Below are 22,294 nucleotides of genomic sequence, written 5' to 3'. Positions count from 1 at the left end.
TTTTAAATTTAAAGATATTTATTCTGTATTATTTTGCAAAGCACTCGCAATCCCTGCCCGTCGGCTTACGTGCTGACGCCCACCCGCAATGCTCGTGAACTGAAAATCTTCTTATATCCACGTTTCCATCACATTCTAGCGTTCCAAAACCCCATCCAACCAATTCACTCCGGCCGGCGGCGGTTTTCACAAATAAATGCGCGCGTTTCAATAATATACGCGCCAATTTAGCAGACAGCTGACTGGTCATTGTAAAAGTTCTTAGTTATTGCTCCGCCACCCGAAGCGTAGTGCGAATAATACCTTACCCCACAAAATTCTACATTTTCGCCAAATTCCAAGTCAAATAAATCAAATTTTTACTTCTTACCAAATGTATGTTTAGCGTTTCATTTACAGTCTCGTACAAATAGCCAAATTTACCGGGCACACATAAACATTCGTTGTTCATTACTTACGAATCCTAAAAGTCGAATCTTTCTCGTCAGGTGTCAGTGCAGAGCAAACCAAATTCCAATTACCGCAGCCCACGCAATAGACGTCCTGGTTGTTTATCTTCAGTGTGGCGCACTCCTTAGTTGCTACAGGTTGCTTTCGTGAGTTCTAGTTCCGGCAAACAAGTGCAAAAAATGTCAAAAAAGTTTGTTAATCAACCTGAAGACTGCGTAGACGAAGCCCTTGAGGGTCTTGTTATGACGAATCCCGGCCTTCTTATTTTGGGCAAGCAACGTGTCGTCATTCACGAATCGGTATGAAAGGTTAAAAACAAAAGGTTCATCATACTTTAGAACCAGTAAACACTAAAACGACTAACATTTAGTATGGCAATGCTATGATTCGATTCGGAAACGTGTTATCTTTTCAAAAGAGTGGCTGAAATTGTTTCTGGAAAGCAACTCTAAAGTTTTTTTGTTTAGGGAAAGGCTTCAAATGGCAAAGTTGCCGTCATCGCTGGAGGCGGTGGAGGCCACGAACCGTATGCAGCCGGTAAATAAGAAACGTTTGCATCCGAAAGCAGTACTTCGTTCTCAGCATAATATTCATGTGTACATCTTTTCATTTCTTATAGGATTCGTTGGGCAAGGTCTCTTAACAGCAGCCGTAGTCGGCCAAGTTTTTTCGTCGCCTCCGGCAGGCAGCATCTTGGCCGCTATACGAGCAGCTCGTTCAAATGAAAATGGTAATCTGATTCGAAAACTCACATGTAAAATTTTATAATTGTTTTGTTTCCTTATTTATAGATGGTGTCCTACTAATTGTGATTAATTACACTGGTGACAGATTAAACTTTGGTTTGGCTCTTGAAAGAGCCCGTATGGAAGATATTCGGGTAAGGTTCGGATCTTTTATCAATCATTATTATAATTATTATGTGGATTTCACTGAAATTGTTATTGAATTGTCACAGGTGAAAATGGTCATTTGCGATGACGACTGTGCTCTTTCTAGTCCATTCAAAGCGGTTGGTCGTCGGGGACTGGCTGGATCTCTTTTCCTTATGAAAGCTGCCGGAGCTTTGGCTGAAAGAGGTGATCCCCTCGACTCAATGGCCCACGTACTCGAAGAAATGAAGCATTCCATTGGCACAATCGGTGCAAGTTTGACATCTTGCAGCGTTCCAGGTATAAATGATTAACGTTGATGTAGTTTCTTTTTTGTTATCGACAACTCATTTGGCACAAGGTGGAGAAGTCATGTTCCGCCTAGAGGACGACGAAATTGAACTCGGATTAGGTATCCATGGCGAGGCAGGAGTGAAAAGAATTCAAGTACCTATTCTTTAAAGGTCTGAAAGAGATTGACTGTCTAATTCCCTGTTTTAATAATTCCAGATGATGACGGCTTCCAATATCGTAGAAGAAATGCTGAATCGTATGACTGACGGCGATTCTTCCTGTTCCTTTTCGCTTCCGGCAGGCTGTTCGGTAGCACTTGTAGTTAATAATCTCGGTGGACTGTCCATTATGGAAATGTATATCGCTGCTCGTGAAGCGATTAAACAACTTGGTATTCATTTCACCTAATCTTTATTCATTTACATTTCATAATTATTAATTTACTTTGAGACAGAATCCCGTGAAGTCGAGGTCGTCCGTTGTTACGTGGGTCATCTCATGACTTCGCTAGAGATGAGAGGACTCCAGTTGTCAATGCTGCGTGTGGATGGAGATGAGCGTTGTTGGTGGTTGAGTTTACTCGATGCACCGACCTCGGCTCCATTATGGCCCCATCCACTTTATCAGGGGAGAACGACCCCCGAAAAACTGTCCGACGATGGCTATCGTTGGGACCAGCATTTTGAGGTACATTTTTCTATATCCCTTCGGCACTCTCGCCATTATAGTTAAGCAAAGTTTACATGTGTTTTCTCCCTACAGAATCGAGGTCCATCGTTGGGGGAAAAAGGTCAGCAAGCCTTAAAGGCCGCGATTGATGGTGCTGCCACTGCCCTAGAATCAAACGTCGATTGTTTGAACGAGTACGATTCTGGTTGTGGTGATGGGGATTGTGGTTCTACCTTAAACCGATGGGTTAATGGCAAGTGATTTATTTCAAAATTAAGTTACTCCGATAAGTAATCGCTGTTGTCGTTTTCAGCTGTTCGCGAAATTGAACTTATACTTCAATACCCTTGCACCGTGCTTCAGCAATTGTGTTATTTAATGGAAAGCAAGGTCGGAGGGACTTCCGGAGCTATTTACGGGATTTTGTTTGCAGCGGCAGCCAAAGCCTTTGAAGTATCTATCGCAACTCTATGTTGTCTCCAAAAAAGAATAGAAATAATAATAAAATCGATAACTTTCAAAATAGGATTCCGATATCAGTGAAGAAGCAATGGCGGAACGATGGGCACATGCCTTTAAGATTGGCATAGAGGCTGTGATGAATTACGGCAAGGCTGATCTTGGCGATCGTAGTCTTGTAAGTTTATCTTCCCCTCGATAAATGTACAAATATTTTGTTATTAAAATGTGTCTCTTTGATTACAGTTGGATGCCTTTCTTCCGGCACTGGAATGTTTCCTGTCTTGTCCTAAATCGAGCACCAACGAGATCTTAGATGGACTGTTATCGGCCTGCTCAGTCGCCGAGGAGGGAGCCGAAAAAACATCTGGAATGCGAGCAAGGTATCTTATTATTTACTTTAAATTGTTTTTTTTGTAGTCAAGGTTTGTAATGAAACCTGTAACCAATAGGGTGGGACGCGCGAGTTTTGTAAATGAAGAACTCGTAACGAAACCAGACGCTGGAGCAACTGCTGTTGCCTTTTGGTTACGAGGAGCTGTGACTGCATTGGACTTGGAACTTCGTGAGCCGGAGCCAGAGCCAGAACCAGAGCCTGAGCCTGAACAAGAGCCAGAACCTGCACCGCGATCGCGCAGCAGCAGTAGTAGCAGCAGTAGCAGCAGTTCCTCCAGTGACGAAGAATGAAGTTGTTTTGTACTTAGCAAAATGAGGTATATTTATCCGAAGCTTATCCACTGCATGACTAATCGTCGTTTATGTTCTTCGTTGAACCCTGTTGCATGTTAATAAATCCCAGTGCCATTCTAAGATTTCTTTTTTTGCGAACTTTACACTTTCTAATGAAGTTTTGAATGATAGTTAAACACAAACCTGCCTACCTACCTACCTGCCAGCCAATCAGATCAAATGCACACACACAACGTCCGCCCTTTTTTTTTTTATAGAATAGAGAAGATTTCACTTTTCAGTGTTTCATGAAAAGTGGAACCTTTCTCCTCCTGTATTCCCCATTTGGGTCGCAATATTCCTGAAGACGCGTAAACAAGATCGAATGCCTTTCAAAAATCTAAATAAAACCACAGTCAATGTAGCTTAGTAATGTTAATGGCTAGTGTAGCTCACATGTATTTAAAAAAAAAAAGATAGTGCCCCGAGTGAGGTTCGAACTCACGACCTCGAGATTATGAGACTCGCGCGCTGCCTACTGCGCTATCGAGGCTTGCAACAAATGTTAAACGTGCCATTTCAAATAAGGATGATTTTGTGTAAATTTGACGAGAAACACCATAGCAATTTGAATGTATGAGCAATTGTACTTTTACGCGACGAATCTTAAAAAAATATATATATGCAGAGTCACCTTGTTCTGTGAAACGAGGAAATTGTGGTAAATAATCTCAGCACGATTCTGGAGGCAACGTGGCGGTGGTTTTCCTTCATTGTATAAGTTTATAATATATAGCCAAGAATCTCAGCTCGTAATTCTGTAAAATGGGGTTTTGTATCAAAAGCAGGCCTCTTAAAAGGGCTATTTTATGTAACTTTAACATAGCAGTTTCGTTCCTTAGAACAAAAAGAAATCGAATGAAAATTAAAATCAAACAAGAAGATAGGCTATGTGGAATTTATGGCAGGCAGTTTACAATGTTACGTTATCTCCTTAGATATGGCACTTCTTTATCTCATATGCTTTCATACAGAGGATTATCGTTCAAAGTTGATCGTCTTTCCAGGCCCACATATTTGAGTAAAATACTTCTAAAAACCAACTTGTTTTCGGATTTTTTGAACCATACCTTTAAAAAAATGAAATGACCCCCTGAGGTAATATCCATTCTTGCACTGTCTATCAGCGAAATTATTACGTGGTCAAAGTAAGAAATTCAGAGAAAACGTTTTTTCCCCCAGTGGAGCAACCAGGTGTCCATGACTTCCAAATATGAGTGCAATTACACAGCGTCGCACAATTCACAAATCGTACGGGAGAAACAAAATGGAGTATGCGTTTCTCAATACTTGCTTACATATGAACGTACTTAACCAATTGGCTTGCTTATTTTTAATATGTGCTGGCAATTGGCTACAAAAAACAGTATACAACTGTATGACCATTTGGAACCCCTCAATGACTATTATGAGCAAATGAGTGTATCGAGTCTTTCAAAATTTATCTTTTGAAAACAATAGACAAACAAGGAATAAGCTCCGTGTAGCTGTCCGTAGGCTACACATATCATGTTTCTCACGCCAACCATAGTGCCAACCATAGATTATTGATTTCATGTATCCCTCCGCTTAGAAAAACTTTCGAATTTTTCTGTTTATTGGTTGCAGAATATAAAAGCATGAAAAATTCTTACGGGAAAGGCTATACAGGTATTCAGTATTCAGGTAAGAAAAGCGAGAGAGAGCTATTTCAGTCAATTTAATATTTTTAAGATCTATTTTGTTTATTGAGCGGTTAAATATTACGGATATCACAGTGAGCTAGATAGCAGGAATAGCAGACAAGCAGCTTCATACGCCTCCAGCTAAAACTTCGATTTAAAATTATACTTCAGCAAGGAATTTATCTTCTTTTTTGTGCTGAACGTAATCCGCGTTTCATTGTGTATATTTATATAAGTGTAATCATGATCCGTTTTTTATGGGTATTCAGGTTTTGTCTTCGAATCCGCCAAACCCTTTGGGAATGATGAACGAAAACTACAATGGAGTAGAGCCCCAAAAGGGCGAAATGGCGCCCAAAGCTAGGACAGAATCTATTGAATCCCTTGGCTCGAAAAGCGAATCTAGAGGCAACTTGACACAACAGACTGAGGAAAAGGTGGTGATCTTGGTCAAGTCAAATTCACCAAGAACACTGATGAATCTGCAGTTGAGATTGGGACTGTTGATGTGGCTTTTGCTGGCATGGGCAAGGAAGAACTCATGAAGTTTGCCAACGATCCATTCTGGAAAAAACTTCGATGGACCCTTTTTGCTTTATTCTGGATTAGCTGGTTTGCTATGTTGGTTGGTGCTATTGCCATTGTTGTGCTAGCTCCCAAGTGCCCTGCTCCAGCTCCACTAGAATACTGGCAAAAGGGTGTGGTATATTCTGTCAATCCTAAATCCTTTCAGGACAGTGGGCCCAATCAAGATCAAGATGGAAAAGGAGACTTGAGAGGTATCATCACAGCCAAAATTCTAGCCAAATTTATTAAGTAATCACAAGCACCCTCTTACTCCAAAACACAGGAATAATGGGACGATTGAATCATTTTGTTCACCTGGGTGTCAATATGATCTCAATTTCTCCCATTTTTGCGACAAGTAAAGAAAATCCACCGTATGGTCACGAAATTGTCAATTTCCTTGAGATTAACCCAACGTATGGTAACCTTCAAGATCTCAAAGACTTGATCACAGCTGCAAAACAGGAGGGTAAGAAGTCCGTGATTTCCGATATTTCGTTTTCCTAAATAGACAAATCATTTTGTAGGTTTGAAAATAATTTTGGATCTCGTGATGAATCATGCAAGTACCAAGCATCCTTGGTTCATGCAGTCGGCTGCAGATGCCAACGGTGACTGCGGCGATTGCTTTGTCTGGCATGATGGGAAGAATAGTGGACCGCCCAATAATTGGGTAAGCTCACTTTATTTTTTATTCCTCTTGCCATGTTTTGTAACATTTATTGGTCGTTAACAGCTAAGCATATTTGGGAACACATCATGGACGTTTGATGAGAACAGAAAGCAATACTATTATCACGTTTATGGACCAGATCAGCCTGATTTAAACTTACGCAGTGTGAAAGTGCAAAATGAACTGAAGAACATAACCAGATTTTGGCTAGAACAAGGCGTGTCTGGTTTCCGACTCCTGTCCGTTCCCTATTTATATGAGGCGGCGAATATGACTATGGATGAACCACAGGTTCCTGGAATCTCCCCCGGACCCTACGCGTCGCTTGACCATATTTATACAAAGAATCTTGATGAAACGTACAACTTTGTCGGTGATCTTCGTGCTATTCTGCAAGAGTTTGAAGATAAAGACGGAGAACATAGGTAACCTTTGTTATTGATGTTACCAATTAAAACTGGATACTTATGGTTTTTCAACTAGGGTTCTGTTTGTTGAGGCGGAGGATACCGAAGGCGCCAGTGCTATGAAATACTACGGTGATGCCACCAAGCCGCTTGCAGATTTACCAGTCAACTCAAAATTCGTGAGGCAACAAGCTGGATTTACTGGAACTGGACTGAAAAATGAAATTCTTTCATATTTGGAGCAAGTCAGTGAAGTTCATGGATGGCCAAACTGGGTACTGGGTAATGGAGATACGGAACGCGTGGCATCTCGGTTGGGTTCTAAACTAATCGATGCAATGGCTATGGTGCAACTGCTACTGCCGGGCACACCATTTACCTATTATGGTGATGAAATTGGAATGGAAGACGTTCCTCTAAAAGAGGGCGAAATACTCAGTTGCCCTACTGGTAATAAACTGACTGCAGATTCCCATTGTAACCAAGCGCGCAGTCCCTACCAATGGGACTCGTCAAACACGACTGGTTTCACTAATGCCAGCACGCCTTGGTATCCAATCGGCAGTAATGTTGATACCATTAATGCGAAGGATCAAATGGGTATAACCAATAGCTACCTCAATATCTACCGTGAGCTGGTCAACTTGCGCAAACAGCCAGCCATTATGCATGGAACCATGAGCTTCCTAAACGTAACGACCGAAGACATCTTTGCTTTCACTAGGTAAGCTCCCAAAATATTCAATCAAATCATACAGGTTGAGCATGTATATTGTTCTTACTTAGAATACGAAAGGGAGCTCCCGGATACCTCGTCGTGCTTAACCTGGGCGAAAAAGATACATCTGTAGATTTTTCAAAGGAACCTACCATCCCCTCAGAGGCTCAGGCTGTACTGCGTTCTTCAACGGCAGTCAGCAATTCTACAACTAGAGGGTATGAGTTAAAATAGCTGTTAGATTGGCTGAAATTTTAATGGATCTTTTTTCCGCAGGAGTAAAGTCGAAACGAAAAGTGTTCCTGTGGGAGTAAATGAAGGTTTAGTGCTATCGTTCGTTCCCCAATATTAAAAGACAAACATGGTTAAATAATATCCCAGCCTGAACCAGTTCGTAGTGGATATACAAAATAGATGGCAATGACATAAACGAAGAAATTCTTTTCTTTAAAAATATATGATGAATGAGAGTGTGTTGTATTGCGTGTGTTTGGTGGTCCGATTGTATGAGAACGACACAATGCATGTGACTACAGTATCAAGACAGAATAAGGGAAACACACATAAACTGAAAGAGAAATTTAAAAAAAGGTATAAAAACAAAATCGTTAGCTGTGGGGAATAGCGAACGTAATTGGCGTCTTTAACATTTCTTTTTCCTTGTTGGGTCAGCTAAATGGGGTGGTCGAATTGTAGTACTGTAATTTCTTCACCCCACCGCTTTAGCTCTGTGTATGTGTCCTGTCTATCGACATGAAACAACAAAAACTCGCACGATTTCAAAAATTGTTGGAACTCCCAAAGTGCAATAAGGAGGTCTTGAGAATCAACGAGGGACGTGGGTTGTAGTGTTGGGGCATGATGGGACTGTACAAAATTTAGCGCTTTTTCTTATTGGGTCTTGTCCGGAAATTGCCACCTTGAGTTGGCGGCGAATTGAAAGAGGAACGCGCCCCCATGAACGGAGGCGAACGGAACGGTCGAGGATGCCCCATCATCGGTGGGCCGGGTGGCATACCTGGTCCCATAGGGGGATACGGAATAGCCCCTCGCGGCGGAGGGAAAAATGGCTGGCCAGCCATCGGCGTTGTAGGTATTCCGGCCTGTTCCATTTCCATCTCCATGGCTTTGGCCAGCAATTGCTCGTCAGTCAACTGATTTAAAAGACTCGGCTTCTTTTTTTCCGGTGCTGGTGTTACAGCCGGCACCACTATCGGAACTACGGGCTGAACTGGGACGATCGGTTGCACTGGAATAGGACCCGCTATTCTCATGTCGACATCGTGCGGGGAGAAAAGCTCGATCGGCAGAGGGCGATCTTCTGACGGTTTACTCGTCATTTTCATTTCCATTTCCTTCTTTTGAATCGTGCTGATAATTTCCTGTTCATATCAAGACAATTATTTAGTCCAATTTAGTTAGCTCAACATTCGTTTGTCTTACCTGCAAGTTACTGATATTGAGATTATTAATCGACGCTGGCGCTGGTTTCGCCGAATGATCGAATGGTGGATCGGTAGAAGGTGTTACCCTGGTATCGACACTTGTCCACGCAGCTGCGGAGGACGTAGAAGGCTCTCCAAGCCCAGGTATAACGGGTTCGCCCAAACCGGGTATCATCATTTCCGGTGGTGTGGTTGCCGCCACTTCAGCCGACATGGAGGCCAGCTCCTGTTTCTGAGCTTCAATTTGGCGATTTAATTCTTCCAGCATGGCTTGTTGCTTCAACAAGTCGTCATCGACAATTACTATTTCCCACAAAAAATCAATGAATAAACATTAAACTTAAACATGAGTTAAGACGCAAATTTACCTGGGATGGGCTCTTCTTCTTCGCCGAGAAGTTGGCCAGGACTATAGGGCGCATCATCTTGCGATTTGGAGCCGCTGGAAATAGGTTCGGCTTTAGTGGCTAGATTCGCCTGATCACTTTTATTAGGCATTTTGGTTGTGGCTCGCGAGGTGGGAATGTAATTCAGACTGGGTGAACTGCTACTGGCATTACTGGGAGATGAAATCTTGGCCGACATCTTGGCCAATTTGGCCGCTTTGTGAGGCACCGAAGCTCCACCATTCGAGGCCTGATCAGCCGGTCGCTTCTTCCTCGCTCGTACCACAACACCTAATAGCAAACTTGAGGTACGATTCTCGTCCAAAGCTGTAAACAAATCAATGAATGTGTAATCATTACAAAATGCCATGAGGTAAAGACGATACTTACATTTAGTCCCTGAAGATAAAGAAACCAGCGCCAAAGGAATAGGACTATCTTTAGGTAAAGGAACAACATAGAAGTCCTTGATAAGCTTAGAGACGGCCCCGACCACGGCAAACCGATTATGTTTGTACATGTGACTGAGAAAAGATGAATAGTGCTTTCGATCTGAATCCGAGGCAGGAGTGAACTTGAAAACAACGATATCTCGCGTGCCCGCTCGCCTTGTTTGATTCACATAATCCCATACCATTTCCGGCCTGATACGACCCACAACATCCAACGATGAAGGCATTTCCAAATCCGCCAGATCTGACGTCCCACTCATCTAAAATTCAATAGAAAGAATATAGTGGATAAAACTCAACACCTAACGGGATTTTGCTATACTCACGTCGAGTGCTTGAACATTGACTTTGCCAGTCTCGACACTGTTAATGATACCCTTCCAGACTACTGGACCCGTCTCCGGCGGCGACGACTGCTGTTCCGGAGTCCTGAATTCATAAATGAGCATTTAAATGAAAATGTTTATAAACGTGGAGTGAAAAGGTAATCGTACTTGATGCTAACTGTAGATGTCGGTTCCTGTTTACTGGAAGGCTCCTCTTCTTCTTCTTTCTTTTTTTCTTGAACCGGTTGTACTTCCACGGCCATGTCGTCTGCACTGGCTATTGGCAATGCTTCTGATTCGTCGACAGATGCACCATTGTCTTGCTTGACGGCCAAAACTTGTCCGATTTCAGGATCCTGCTTGACCGACTCCGGAGTAGGGACTTTATCCTCCTTCTTAATTTCATCTTTCTTAACATCTTCCTTCTTAACTTCTTCCTTCTTAATTTCTTCTTTCTTGGCATCTTCTTTCTTATCGTCGTCCTTTTTCCTCTCTTTGGCTCGTTCCTTTTCCTTATCAGAGCGATGCCTGTGATGCCTTTCTTTGCTCCTTGAAGGACGATGACGACTCCGGTCTTTGTCGTGATCCTTTTTCTTCCTATCACGCTCTCTACGATCTTTGTCGGATCGTTTGCTGCTGGACTCGGAATAATGCGAGCTCTGTCTGGAACTCTTCTCGCTGTTCTTCCTCGAACTAGTATTGGAGCTACTGGTACTACTCTTATCCTTTTCAACGTCTTCCTCTTTGATCTTATTGGTGCAAATTTGACAGTTGAGGTCGAACAAATGCGATTTGTGCTTGGACGTGGTGTCCTGAAGAGCTTCAAGGAGTGGCGCTGGAACAACAGTCGTGGTCGATGTGGCTGAATCTCGTTCGTCGAGCTCCTTGCCGGCCTCCTCGATGATCTCTTCGCCTTTGTGAGTCTTGACCAGATATTTATTGGACATGTTCATGAGTTCTAGTTCAGTCTTTTGTATAATGTCCAGTTGATGCTTAGCCTCCTGTTCACGCCATTCAGCCAATTCCTTGGACGCCAGCTCTTCCGTCGACATCTTAACCAATTGACCTGTAAATATAAACGGTGAAATATAGCTAACCAATCAAGGTCAGGCGAGATGTTGTCTGTATCGTTGGATTCTATAATGAAGTACGCTGTACGTCAAGCTTATCCTGACCGCCAGATAGAGCTGATCGAGTCTCCATATTGGATATAATGGCGGTATTGATTAAGTGCCAAAAAGACATTAAAAAAAAAAAATCCCCATTAATGGGACTAATTGCTGCTCGACGTGTACGTGTGGCCAAATAAACTTCTCAAACTTACCAGGTGTAATCTGCTTTTCAATGATCTTGCGGAACAAGCCGAGATTTTTGGGGTCTTTGATATTAAAAATCAGACTGCGGTATTTAGCTTTGTATTTCATGCCGACATCTTTGTTGAAGAGGCGATAGAGAGCTTCTTCTACTTCAGTGGCAACCTGTTCGACTGTCTGTTCATCAATTTCCAGGTCAGTGGCATCCTTGCACCGGTTCCACAAGGTCTCCTTCAATGAGCTCTTGGACCTGGCACGAGTTGACTCCGGATCTGACTGAACAGCCTTTTTCGGCGCCTCCTCATCTTTGGACGTTTCAATGGACCTCTTTCGAATCAGGTGCGACTTTGACGCTGACGATGATTCGCTCGATTTCTTAGAACTATTATTGTCGGTTTTGATCCTGGGCAACGACGCAGAAGAAGACGGGGATGATGCTTGACTCGTTAATGATGTTGGCGTCGTCGATTTAGCGTTCAACATTGATGAGCCCGTTGGTGTTGTAGACAAGAGAGACAAGCGAGGTTTATTTGTCGGCAGCGTCGCTGGTTTGATAACTTCAAACGTTGAATTGTCCTTCAGCCATTGTTCCAAATTGGAAACTTTGGGAGCTGATGAGCCAGTCAAGATTTTCCCCGTTTTCCTTTCCAACACCGGGACGGGTGTATCGTCTGCCAAATTGGCCGGTTTCGCAGTTCCTTCCGATGAAACAGATTTTTTCAACTGATTAATGGCTTTCGATTTTGAAGCCAAAGGTGGAGTTGGTTGACTCATCAGCTGGCCAAATTCGACTGACTCTTTCCACTTAGACGCACCTAAAGGTGTAGGAGGTGTACTGGGACTGGGTGGTTCCTGCAATTGGGCCTGTTTGGTTTTTTCTTTGCTCATGGCGATGAGTGAGTCCCGTACGTGACTCGCGATACACGCTTCGCTACAGTACACGCTATTTACCCGCGCATCACTCTTGCATCCAGCACCAATACAACGTCGGGGCACAGCTGTAGCTTCCTCAGCCGTGCCACTTCCACTTGAACTAACACGAGCCCTTCGTTGTGTCATTTGAGCTTTGAGTTTTGCATTCTCTTTAGCTGTTTTGGTCTGCTCCGCATTCCTCGGATTGATAGGTTTCTCTACTGGTTTGACTATTGCCGTCTTTTCCTCTGTTGCTGGATTTGGTTTCTCCGGTGATTCAATGTCCTGGACCAATAAAGAGAAAAAAATGTAAAACAGGAGGGATTTATAAGTACATGTAAAATTATTTTCACCTGTAAATGGATAAACGGTTCTTGGGTATCAGCATATTCTTGTCTGACACATTTCGGACAGATCCATTCAAGTTTCTTCAGTTCAAGTTCGCGGCCCATTCCTCGTGTTATGCCGACGCATTTCCCATGAAACCATTCCTCGCACTTGTCGCAACAGATCATAAAGCGATTGTTGTGAGGCTCTCGACAGACACACCACAATCGATCGGGATCATCTTCATTCTCTTCTGACTCAGAACCTTCACCCTCTGGATCATCGTCATCATCGTCATCTAAATCATCATCACCATCGTCCTCATCTGTCAAATTAAGTTTTGAATTTTTATTTAGAATTTTTCTTAACAAGAAAAAAAATTTAGCTGTTATATAAAAACCTTCTTTGGACTGATCCATTTTTTTCGGCGAAGTTTCAAGTGGATCGTCAGGTATTTCTTCATTAACCGAACTGTCAAACATCTTACTGGGTTGTTCATCTGAAGATGAAACACTTTTGGCAACGGATGTCTTCTTTACTAGTTTCTCGATACCTTCAAACTCAAGCTGGTTGAAAGCTTCACGAAGATGTTTGGGCGGTTGACGGTTTTCACGTCTTGGCCGGGCGACTCCGCCAGACGATGAAACGCGCGACAAAGGAGATTGCCTATCTGAATCGATTTTCTTTTGAGGCGAAAGTGATTTTTGAGGCGAAAGGGGCGCTCGTGCCGTTTGTGGTGATTTAACTTCAACTACAGCTAGCGATTTTGTTTGTGCCGCCACCGTTGGTGTTTTGGCGGGAACTGTTTGAGGGGTTTTGGCTAGGGGCTGCGTTTTGGACAAGGGCGTCTTGACGGGTTGGTTTAAAGGTAGTGTGTGAACCTTGGCTTTGACGGGGTCAACGCTAAGGATGTCCTGTTGTAGCTTTTGACGAATTACAGCTAAACGACTGAGTGGCTGCGCCGGAGCAGGTGGAGTTGCATCACGTGCAACACTTTGCGGAACTGGGACAAATAGTGTCTCTTCTGAATCCTCTTCAACTTCTTTTTTGGGCGGACTGACTTGTTGAGTTTGATTCATCTCCTCTTTTTCCTTTTTCAAAAGTTCTTCATTCTCTGCGCGGATCTTCTTCAACTGTTCCATTTCTTGTCTGTCAATTTGACGTTGTGAACGTCGTTTTGGCGACGGTTGGCGTCTTGATCCGCCGCCACCTCTACCCGTTGAGACACTGTCAGAACTATCGATCTCGGAACTCATCGCACTATCAACGTTTCGTGTGTTATTAATCGTCGAACCATGAACAGCTGAGTAGCAGTGATCAAGTGAGATGGATGCAACAGCTTCAGTATCATCTGGTTCTAATAGATAACACATTATATGATATAAACAAGAATGCTACTCAAAATTCTAGTACAAACCTCCTGTAAGCTCAGGGTCCAGCAACTCATCCAGCCCAGCCTCTGGGGGAAGGATATTATTAAAAAAGGCCCCAGCTTCTGCCTGTAATGCATGTTCAATTTTCTCAATTTCTTCCTGGTCTAGGGCTAGAAGTGGATCTGTTGTCTCTAACACTTGTTCATTAATTTTCAGTCCAGTTTTAGCATTCCCATTAACTTGAGCAATTTCCTGGTCTGTTTCCATTATGTCTTCTTCGTTCCCCTTTAGTATACTACTAGATCCTGGGTTAAAATCCTCTTCTACAGTAATATTGACATCTGTGCTATTATCTCCTGCAGCTTCATTGACTCTAACTACACTCAGAGTTGTGTTCTCTTGGGAAGCTGAAAAAAAAAATTATTTGTTATATTATGATTTTCCCTCCAAAACGTGGCAACTTACTGAGAAGTTGAAGTGTTTCCTGATCAACTGATATGTTTCCTGTGTCATCATTAACAATTATGATGACAGTATTTCCAGCAGAGGAATTATCATCTGTGGTGTCGGCCACGAAAGTGCTCGACATGCTGTTACCAAATATCTGTGATACTTATTTTTAAATGTCAGTAAACGAGTTATCCTGAGCGAGTCACTCACTGGCCAATTTGGAACGGCCCACTGGTGAAGTTCAAACAATAGTACTAAAACGGCACTTCGTTGAAGGTTCTAAACACAGGCCAAAATGTATTTGTTGACAAACTTTAAACTTGTAATTGGCATCACAATACACATAAACACCAAGCCGAAAAATACTCATGGCTGGTCGCCATTTTGAGTCGATTTGCCATGTTGCCGGTTGATGAGACTGACGCTTCCAACGCGTGTTGTTATGCCATCTAATGTTTGATGCGTGAACCAACTAGTTTTCCCGTATAGATGGTGATGATATCAACACGTTAGACGACGCCGGTAGTATACCTCATGCAAATTGCGATTCGATTTCGTTATTACCGTTTATAAACAATCATGGGAGAGGTAAATTTGAAATAAATAAGAAAATAGTTATTGTAAAATGTAACCATTTTTTGTTGTGTTTACAGGATATACAGAAACATTCAGTGCATACGCTAGTGTTTCGTTCATTGAAGAGAACCCACGACATGTTTCTGTCAGAAGAAGGTGGTCTACCTCCTCTCGACCCCAAAGCGTATGTTATTTTTCCTTCAATAAACTATGTTGTTAAGAAGAAAGAACTTAAATTTTGTTTGTTTTGTTCTCAGAGTGTCTGCGTGGAGGTCATCAAAAGCTAAAGACACATATGGCCCCATTGTAGAGCTGGTCACGAAACAACAGGAGATAGCTAGAAAGACTGGTCTTCCAACAAATTACCCTGGAGGACCTCTTGCATTAACAAACAAATCAGGTATTTTTAAAGTCATCTAGTTTGTTTTATGTACCTAAATGGTTGTTGTCAGAGCAAGATGGAGAGGCAACCCAATCATTGGCTCTTATACCTTCTGGAACTCCTAGCCACCAGTTGCCACAAGCTTCTGCAAATATATCAGCCGTTGGAATCCCAGGTTATGCCACAGGTATCACTGCTAAAAAAGATAAATTTTTTGTTCGGTTTTCTTAAAAGTAGAACCCATTAGGTGGCCCGACGAACAACAGCACACAGTCACTGGTTACCCGTAAAGCTCCTACTATGCCTAAGCCACAGTGGCATCCACCCTGGAAACTCTGTCGAGTTATCAGTGGCCACATTGGTTGGGTAAGATGTGTTGCTGTTGACCCCACTAATGAATGGTTTTGCACAGGATCTGCAGACAGAGTTATTAAGGTTGTATTACTCTGTGATTAAATTATGTCTCAGCAATAAGCACATTCCTTTCTGTATTTTTACAGATTTGGGATTTAGCTACTGGTAAACTAAAACTTTCCCTAACGGGTCACGTTAGTACCGTCCGTGCCCTTCAAGTCAGCCCTAGACATCCCTACCTCTTCAGTGCCGGTGAAGATCGGCAGGTGAAATGCTGGGATCTTGAATACAACAAAGTAGCCACAGAAATTCATTTTGTTTTGTATCTAAAATAATAATTTGAATACTTTTCTTTTCAGGTTATTCGACATTATCACGGCCACTTAAGCGCTGTCTACAGTATGGCCCTGCATCCGACAATTGATGTTCTAGTAACTTGCGGTCGTGATTCAACTGCCAGGGTTTGGGATATGAGAACAAAAGCAAACATCCACACTCTAACTGGTCATACCAATACCGTAGCCTCAGTTGTTTGTCAAGCAGCAGAGCCTCAGGTATTTAGTTTATAATCTTTCCAATTTTTTTTTTTGTCCTCGCTAAAATTTTATTTCATTGTATAGATTATTACTAGCAGCCATGATAGCACTATTCGACTGTGGGATTTGGCGGCTGGCAAGTCTATGGCCACCTTAACGAATCACAAAAAAAGTGTCCGAGCAGTGGCTATGCACCCCAACTTGTAAAAAAAAACGTTTTGTCTGCTGAAATGATTTGATTAACGATTTAAATTAATTCTTCATCACAGGTACATGTTCGCCTCTGCCTCTCCCGACAACATAAAGCAGTGGAAGTGTCCGGAAGGCAAATTCATTCAGAATCTTTCGGGTCACAATGCCATCCTCAACTGCCTTGCTATCAATGCCGACAACGTCATGGTATCGGGAGCTGATAACGGATCAATGCATTTTTGGGATTTCAAGACTGGCTACAACTTCCAGCGTACTCAGGTAACGATTGATGATGATTTCCCCCGCCATCTTTTTTTTTCATTGATCTTCTTCTTAAAACACAAAAGGCTCCTGTGCAACCTGGTTCGATGGACAGCGAAGCAGGAGTGTTCGCCATGACATTCGACCACAGTGGCTCTCGTCTCATCACGACCGAGGCAGATAAAACGATCAAGATCTATAAAGAAGACGACGAAGCCAATGAAGAGACTCACCCCATCAACTGGAAACCCGACTTGTTGAAACGGCGTCGTTACTGATCCGTTTTTGTCTGTCCCGTACAATAAATTGATTTTTTAAGCTATGTTTATAGGAAAACTAAGTGCCATTATTTCAATACTTCACGATGGAGTTAATTTGCTTTAAGATTAGCATAAGTCATTCCAAAATAAAATCGTAAATATTCTAGATTTTCTGGTGCTATGGTTTTTTTTTATACCATTAGCTTTGTGATCAAAAAGAAACGGTACTAGTGATTTACTTAAGTAATTGGGAATGACGAGTAATAATCTGCTGACAACTATTGAAGACTATGTTACTCATACTATTACTATGAAATAAATTAAGAAAAATCGCTTTTTGCAACAAAATTGCCCTAACTATAAAATTTGGTCACCTTTAACCGAAACACAAAGCCATTTCCGCAGTAAGCTAATAATAATAATAATAAGACCAATCAACATGCCAAAAATATTTTAGAAATATCGGAATTAGGGTCAGGTGGAATTAAAACCTACCATTTTACAATTAGGGTTACAGTACGTCGTTCGATTAATAAAAACAGCTGTTTTCAAAATGTAACGTTTAGGCGGGAAAAACATCAAAGTTATAGGCGGGAAAAACATCAAAATTACAGGCGGGAAAAAGGGTAACAAATGCTGATGATGATACCCATACCATTTTCCGGCTTCACTTCATAACATCTGAATCCCGTTCTCCAATTAATTACGTTTTAATTTTCAAGTACGTAAAAATCTAACAATCTATGATGAAATTTTATTCAAATGATTGAGTAATTGCTTTAATAAATGATCGATTATCGTCTCGCTCTTGCGTTTGCAGTTCAGTTTAGTCCCTTCCCGGTTACCGCCCTAGAATTCCCAGTGGTCTGGTCTCTGCTGTCGGCTGCCCCACGTAACACGTGTGTTTCGTGTTCAGAGCTTGAGCCGTGTCCTTCCTCTACAGTTCTTCGTTCGCTCTATCATAAGGCCGCCATGAGTTCTGTAGATGAAATTCTAGCAAAGGTTTTGGAACCGGATAATGAATCTATTAAAACGGTAATTTAATCCGATACACTTCCAAAATGACGTGCCATATTTCATTTGCCTTTCGATCTTCAGGGTACAGCTGAACTAAAAGAGGCACTTAAACGTCCGACCATTTGCCCGACATTACTTCATATTGGAAAGTATTCCCCTAGCCCCCAAATTAGACAATATGCCCTTGTCTTATTGAGAAAAAGATTGGCTAAGTATTATCATTGGGAAAAACTCACACTCGACTTCAAACACAGGTAAGAAAATGATAATGGCTTGTTCTTTATTAATTACATTAATTTATTGTTTCTTTCAGCATTAAGTCGGGACTTTTAGATGCTCTTACCCGCGAGCCTGAGACTAGTGTACGAAATGCAGCTGCACAAGTTATTGCATCTATAGCACAACATGAATTGGCTGACAGAAAATGGCCTGAATTACTGACGTTTATTCAACAGCTGTGCTGCCAAGGAAAACCTAATGAGAAAGAATTGGGATTGTATCTCTTGAGCATTGTGGCCGATTCAGCTGGTGAAGAGCTCAAGGTGTTTCTGAAACCCTTCATTTCTATATTCCATTCAGCTTTGCAAGATTCTAACGTTGGTTATGCATACTATGCCGGAATGACACTCAAAAACTTGATTCCGTACATCGGCACTGAAGAGGCTGTAAGTTATAGTTCTCCAATTTATATTATCCTTTTAACAAACTGACCCATTTCCGTCAACTAGACGATGATTCAGCCGCTCATCCCCAAAGTTTTGGTCGTAGTGAAGAATTTGGTCCATAATGATGGAGCTAAAGCAGTTAACCTTATGGAAATCTGGGAAGAGCTTTTGGAAACTGAAGTTTCACTGTTGGCACCTCATCTGAAAGCAGTTGCGGAACTTTGCTTAGAGATTGCTTCTAAGAAGGACTTGGACGACAGCATTCGTATTAGAGCTTTGAACTTTATTGCAACTCTGGCGAGACTAAAGAAAAAGGTACCCTTACTGTTTATTTTACTTCGTTAATATGTCATTCCAACTTCATCTGATAATCAATTCGTTATTTTACAGTCAATGATTAAGAACAAACTAGTCAGTCCAATCCTGCAAACACTTTTCGTGTTGATGGCGGAAGCGGACGAAGAAGAGGAAGACGACGATGAAGACGATCAGGTCGAGTCTAGTAAGCCGTGCATTGTAGCTGCCCAAACACTGAACGAGATGGCTCTGCACTTGCCGCCCGACAAGGTGATTACACCTTTGCTTCAGTGGGCTGAGCCGGCTTTCAAAGGTGCTAAGTGTACAAAAAAAAGTTTTAAAGAAATTTGTAGTAATTGTATTTTTATAGGATCTGATATTCGTTCCCACCAAGCGGCGTACACGGCCTTAGCCGTCGTCGCGGAGGGCTGTGCGGAGCATATTCGAACAAAGTATTTGCCGGCTTTTGTTCAGTGTGTCTGCAATGGCATCAAACATCCCCAAGCTTACGTGCGTAATGCTGCTCTCTATGCAGTTGGCCAGTTTTCTGAACACCTCCAACCCGACATTGACAAATACGCCAACGACATCCTGCCCGTCCTTTTTGAATATTTGTCGGCCACTTGCAACAGCTTAGCCAGTGGACAAAAAGTGCCCCGTTGCATCGATCGCGTCTTCTATGCCTTAGAAACGTTTTGCGAAACTATGGAGGAAAAACTTATTCCCTTCGTTCCCTCTCTAATGGATCATTTTTTCGCTGCTCTGAATCCAGCCTATCCTTTTCACGTCAAGGAACTGGCCCTTAGTGCCGTTGGTGCCACTGGTAAAAGCCAAAAGATTTGTGTTTTGGTATTTATAGTAACATCTTCCCTGATATTATTACAATAGCGAACGCGGTTGGCAAAGCCATGGTTCCATACTTTGGTCGCGTCATGGAGTATTTGAAAGTCTATCTGAGCGGGCAGTTGACACCGGAAGAAATGCCGCTACAGGTTCAAGCCCTAGGTAATATTTTGATTATCTTTTCCTCAAAAAACTCAATGTCGAAAATCGTCGTTTTAAATTTTAGATACGTTGGGCGTAATTGCCCGAACGATCGGCGAGCAAACCTTCCGGCCATTTGCTGAAGAATGTCTTCATTTTACACTTACCCTAGTCCAAGGCAAAGACGATCCTGATTTGCGGAAATGCGCGTACGGGGTATTTGCCTCGCTTTCTTGCGTACTGAAAGACGACATGGCTGCTGCCTTACCCGTCATTGTTCCTTTGCTAATGAAAGCTGTCGAGAGCAATGAAGGCGTTACTGCTCAATTGAAAGATGATGACGACGAATCAGCGTTTCCTGCTGGTGACCTACTTGACGATGACGAAGACGTCTCACCCATGGACAATGAGGAGGATGATGATGAGAGCGACGTAGCTGGCTACACGGTTGAAAATGCATATTTGGAAGAAAAAGAAGAAGCATGTCTTGCCCTTCGGGAATTGGCTCTTCAAGCAAGGTATTTTAATATTACGTTTGTTATGTCCATCAGCTTATATGTGTTTTCCCTGTTGCATAATAGAGGGCCGTTTATCTCTTACGTGGAACAGTGCAGCGGGCCTATCTATAAACTAGTCGATTACGGTCACGAAGACATAAGACGAGCTGCGCTATCTTCACTAACTCAATTTACAATCTGCATAGGCAAACAACCTAACGGAGAGGAAGGTTTGTATTTAATTTGAATTTTAAAATTCCATGTTCTTAATGTGGTTTGTTTTTCTGTAGCTTGTTTGGCAGCACTGGCCGTTCTCATTCCTAAACTCTCGGAAGCCATCCACACAGATTCTGAGATAGATGTCGTTAATGGAGCGCTCGATTGCCTAACGGAACTTTTGAAGGAGTTGAAAGGTCTTGTCATTAAATCCCAGGGCCATTTGGATGCGGTGTTGATGTGCATTAAGAACGTGTTTAGCAAATCGGTATGGAATTCCTCAATTTAAATACTGAAAGATCTTAATGAGATGCTTGATTCAGACTCAATGCCAAATGATGGAACAAGCTGAAGAAAGCAATGAAGAAGAGGATGACCCAGAAGATCCAGACTCGGAAGCTAGCGAGAAGCTAATAGAGTACGCCGGGGATGTTTTACCTGCCCTGGGCAGTGCCATGACGCCCCAAGAATTTGCGCCGTATTTTGCTGGACTTCTGCCATCTATCCTTCAGAGAACGGTAGATAGCTTACATTATTTAAAGTTTAACGCTCCCGTTGGTAAAACTTTGTGATCTGTAGAAAAAGAATTGCACTATTGCGGAAAAGTCGTTCAGCGCCGGCGTGCTGGCTGTTTGCATGGAACCACTTGATGGCGTTTTGGAACCGTTTGTACCGCATCTGTACACTGCGTTTACTACCCTGATGCGCGATTCGGATAGCGAAGTACGCAACAATTCCGTTTTCGGATTGGGAGAGCTGGTCCTTCATGGTCGAGAACTACTTTTCCCGTAAGTCCTTCCTTCTATATCTTCAATTCATGTTTTAAAATTCTTTATCTTGTTGCCTATTATTTTGTAATTTTTTATTTTGCGTTAGAAATTATCCGCAAATTCTTCAGTTCCTGTCGACCGCTGTGTCGCGCGAAGATAATCCACTCGCGTTAGACAATATTTGCGCTGCAATTACTCGCCTGATAATCGTCAATATGAGTGCCGTACCAATGGACCAGGTAATTAATGAGCAATTAAAAACTTGTTTTGATGGTGTCTTCTCACCCGCTTTTCGCATTTGGACAGGTGTTCCCCGTGTTGATGAGTCACCTGCCGTTGCGTGAAGACTTTCACGAGAACTCTTCGGTGCTCAAATGCTTCCTCTTCTTGTTCCAAAACGGACATCCTCTATTCGTGTCACACCTTCCTCAAATCATGAACGTGATATTGACGATGGCAACACAACAAGAGCTACAGCCAGGTAACTTCCTGTAAAATTTTAATGCTTATTGATACGCTCTAATAAAATGTTATTTTCGTAGAGCAAAAACCAATGATTAACGAATTGATGGGCAACATTGCATCCGGTTTTTCTGATCTGTACAACGGTTGGGCAGCGGCCCTTCCAGCTGAAGTGCAGCTTAAGTTGAAAGAAGTTTTGGCTTGATATTGATATCATAAGCACCCGTTAAACTCCTATTTGGTTCTCTGTTATTCCAACCTCTGTTTAATATTGCTTGATTAATCTTTTGAAATTCGGTTAGAATGTCATGGACGGTGACGGGAAAAAATGTGGAAGGT

The 22,294-nt window shown here is 42.3% G+C and overlaps 5 protein-coding genes and 1 non-coding gene across 7 annotated transcripts; 4 read left to right on the top strand and 2 right to left on the bottom strand.

Moving 5' to 3' along the window:
• Window positions 1–552: 552 nt before the first annotated feature.
• Window positions 553–3,556, top strand: LOC130698062 (triokinase/FMN cyclase-like). Its single transcript, XM_057520864.2, has 13 exons — window positions 553–749; window positions 918–987; window positions 1,070–1,180; window positions 1,242–1,330; window positions 1,409–1,622; window positions 1,684–1,769; window positions 1,833–2,007; window positions 2,071–2,303; window positions 2,379–2,538; window positions 2,599–2,738; window positions 2,812–2,922; window positions 2,991–3,127; window positions 3,197–3,556. The coding sequence occupies exons 1-13, from the start codon at window positions 630–632 to the stop codon at window positions 3,429–3,431; spliced, it is 1,881 nt and encodes a 626-aa protein (XP_057376847.1). The 5' UTR covers window positions 553–629; the 3' UTR covers window positions 3,432–3,556.
• A 337-nt stretch (window positions 3,557–3,893) lies between these two features.
• Window positions 3,894–3,966, bottom strand: Trnam-cau (transfer RNA methionine (anticodon CAU)). The gene has a single exon. It is a non-coding gene; the product is annotated as a tRNA-Met (tRNA).
• A 1,255-nt stretch (window positions 3,967–5,221) lies between these two features.
• LOC130698055 (maltase A1-like) lies at window positions 5,222–7,940 on the top strand. The gene is given in 9 exon segments (XM_057520851.2): window positions 5,222–5,339; window positions 5,407–5,572; window positions 5,575–5,916; window positions 5,988–6,173; window positions 6,232–6,377; window positions 6,441–6,802; window positions 6,861–7,508; window positions 7,571–7,720; window positions 7,779–7,940. Coding segments are annotated over 8 exon segments (2,043 nt in total). The 5' UTR covers window positions 5,222–5,339; window positions 5,407–5,439; the 3' UTR covers window positions 7,855–7,940.
• Window positions 7,941–7,958: 18 nt separating this feature from the next.
• Window positions 7,959–14,889, bottom strand: LOC130697957 (death-inducer obliterator 1-like). The gene is made up of 11 exons (XM_057520752.2): window positions 14,502–14,889; window positions 14,081–14,443; window positions 13,064–14,020; window positions 12,690–12,988; window positions 11,436–12,621; window positions 10,280–11,177; window positions 10,112–10,214; window positions 9,724–10,045; window positions 9,316–9,660; window positions 8,946–9,250; window positions 7,959–8,884 (listed from the first exon to the last, which is right to left on the bottom strand). Exons 1-11 carry the CDS (start codon window positions 14,623–14,625, stop codon window positions 8,381–8,383), a joined length of 5,406 nt encoding a protein of 1,801 aa, XP_057376735.1. The 5' UTR covers window positions 14,626–14,889; the 3' UTR covers window positions 7,959–8,380.
• A 72-nt stretch (window positions 14,890–14,961) lies between these two features.
• Window positions 14,962–17,109, top strand: LOC130698285 (pleiotropic regulator 1-like). Of its 2 annotated transcripts, none has more exons than XM_059497212.1 (10): window positions 14,962–15,074; window positions 15,140–15,246; window positions 15,320–15,462; window positions 15,521–15,631; window positions 15,692–15,879; window positions 15,945–16,094; window positions 16,158–16,352; window positions 16,419–16,537; window positions 16,604–16,805; window positions 16,874–17,109. In XM_059497212.1, exons 1-10 carry the CDS (start codon window positions 15,066–15,068, stop codon window positions 17,063–17,065), a joined length of 1,416 nt encoding a protein of 471 aa, XP_059353195.1. In that variant the 5' UTR covers window positions 14,962–15,065; the 3' UTR covers window positions 17,066–17,109. The 2 variants fall into 2 exon arrangements, with proteins under 2 accessions (XP_059353195.1, XP_057377009.1); XM_057521026.1 differs by having other exon boundaries at window positions 15,515–15,631.
• Window positions 17,110–17,892: 783 nt separating this feature from the next.
• On the top strand, window positions 17,893–22,207 carry LOC130698016 (importin-4-like). The gene is made up of 15 exons (XM_057520794.2): window positions 17,893–18,082; window positions 18,146–18,318; window positions 18,378–18,729; window positions 18,793–19,044; window positions 19,120–19,339; window positions 19,397–19,849; window positions 19,915–20,031; window positions 20,096–20,528; window positions 20,592–20,737; window positions 20,798–20,991; window positions 21,047–21,241; window positions 21,303–21,511; window positions 21,600–21,732; window positions 21,800–21,974; window positions 22,036–22,207. Exons 1-15 carry the CDS (start codon window positions 18,020–18,022, stop codon window positions 22,158–22,160), a joined length of 3,240 nt encoding a protein of 1,079 aa, XP_057376777.1. The 5' UTR covers window positions 17,893–18,019; the 3' UTR covers window positions 22,161–22,207.
• Window positions 22,208–22,294: the final 87 nt, after the last annotated feature.

Source organism: Daphnia carinata, chromosome 10, assembly GCF_022539665.2.
Source record: "Daphnia carinata strain CSIRO-1 chromosome 10, CSIRO_AGI_Dcar_HiC_V3, whole genome shotgun sequence".
Classification (NCBI taxonomy): domain Eukaryota; kingdom Metazoa; phylum Arthropoda; class Branchiopoda; order Diplostraca; family Daphniidae; genus Daphnia; species Daphnia carinata.
Note: the sequence above shows the minus strand (reverse complement) of the source record. Positions and strands in the feature narration are given on the sequence as shown.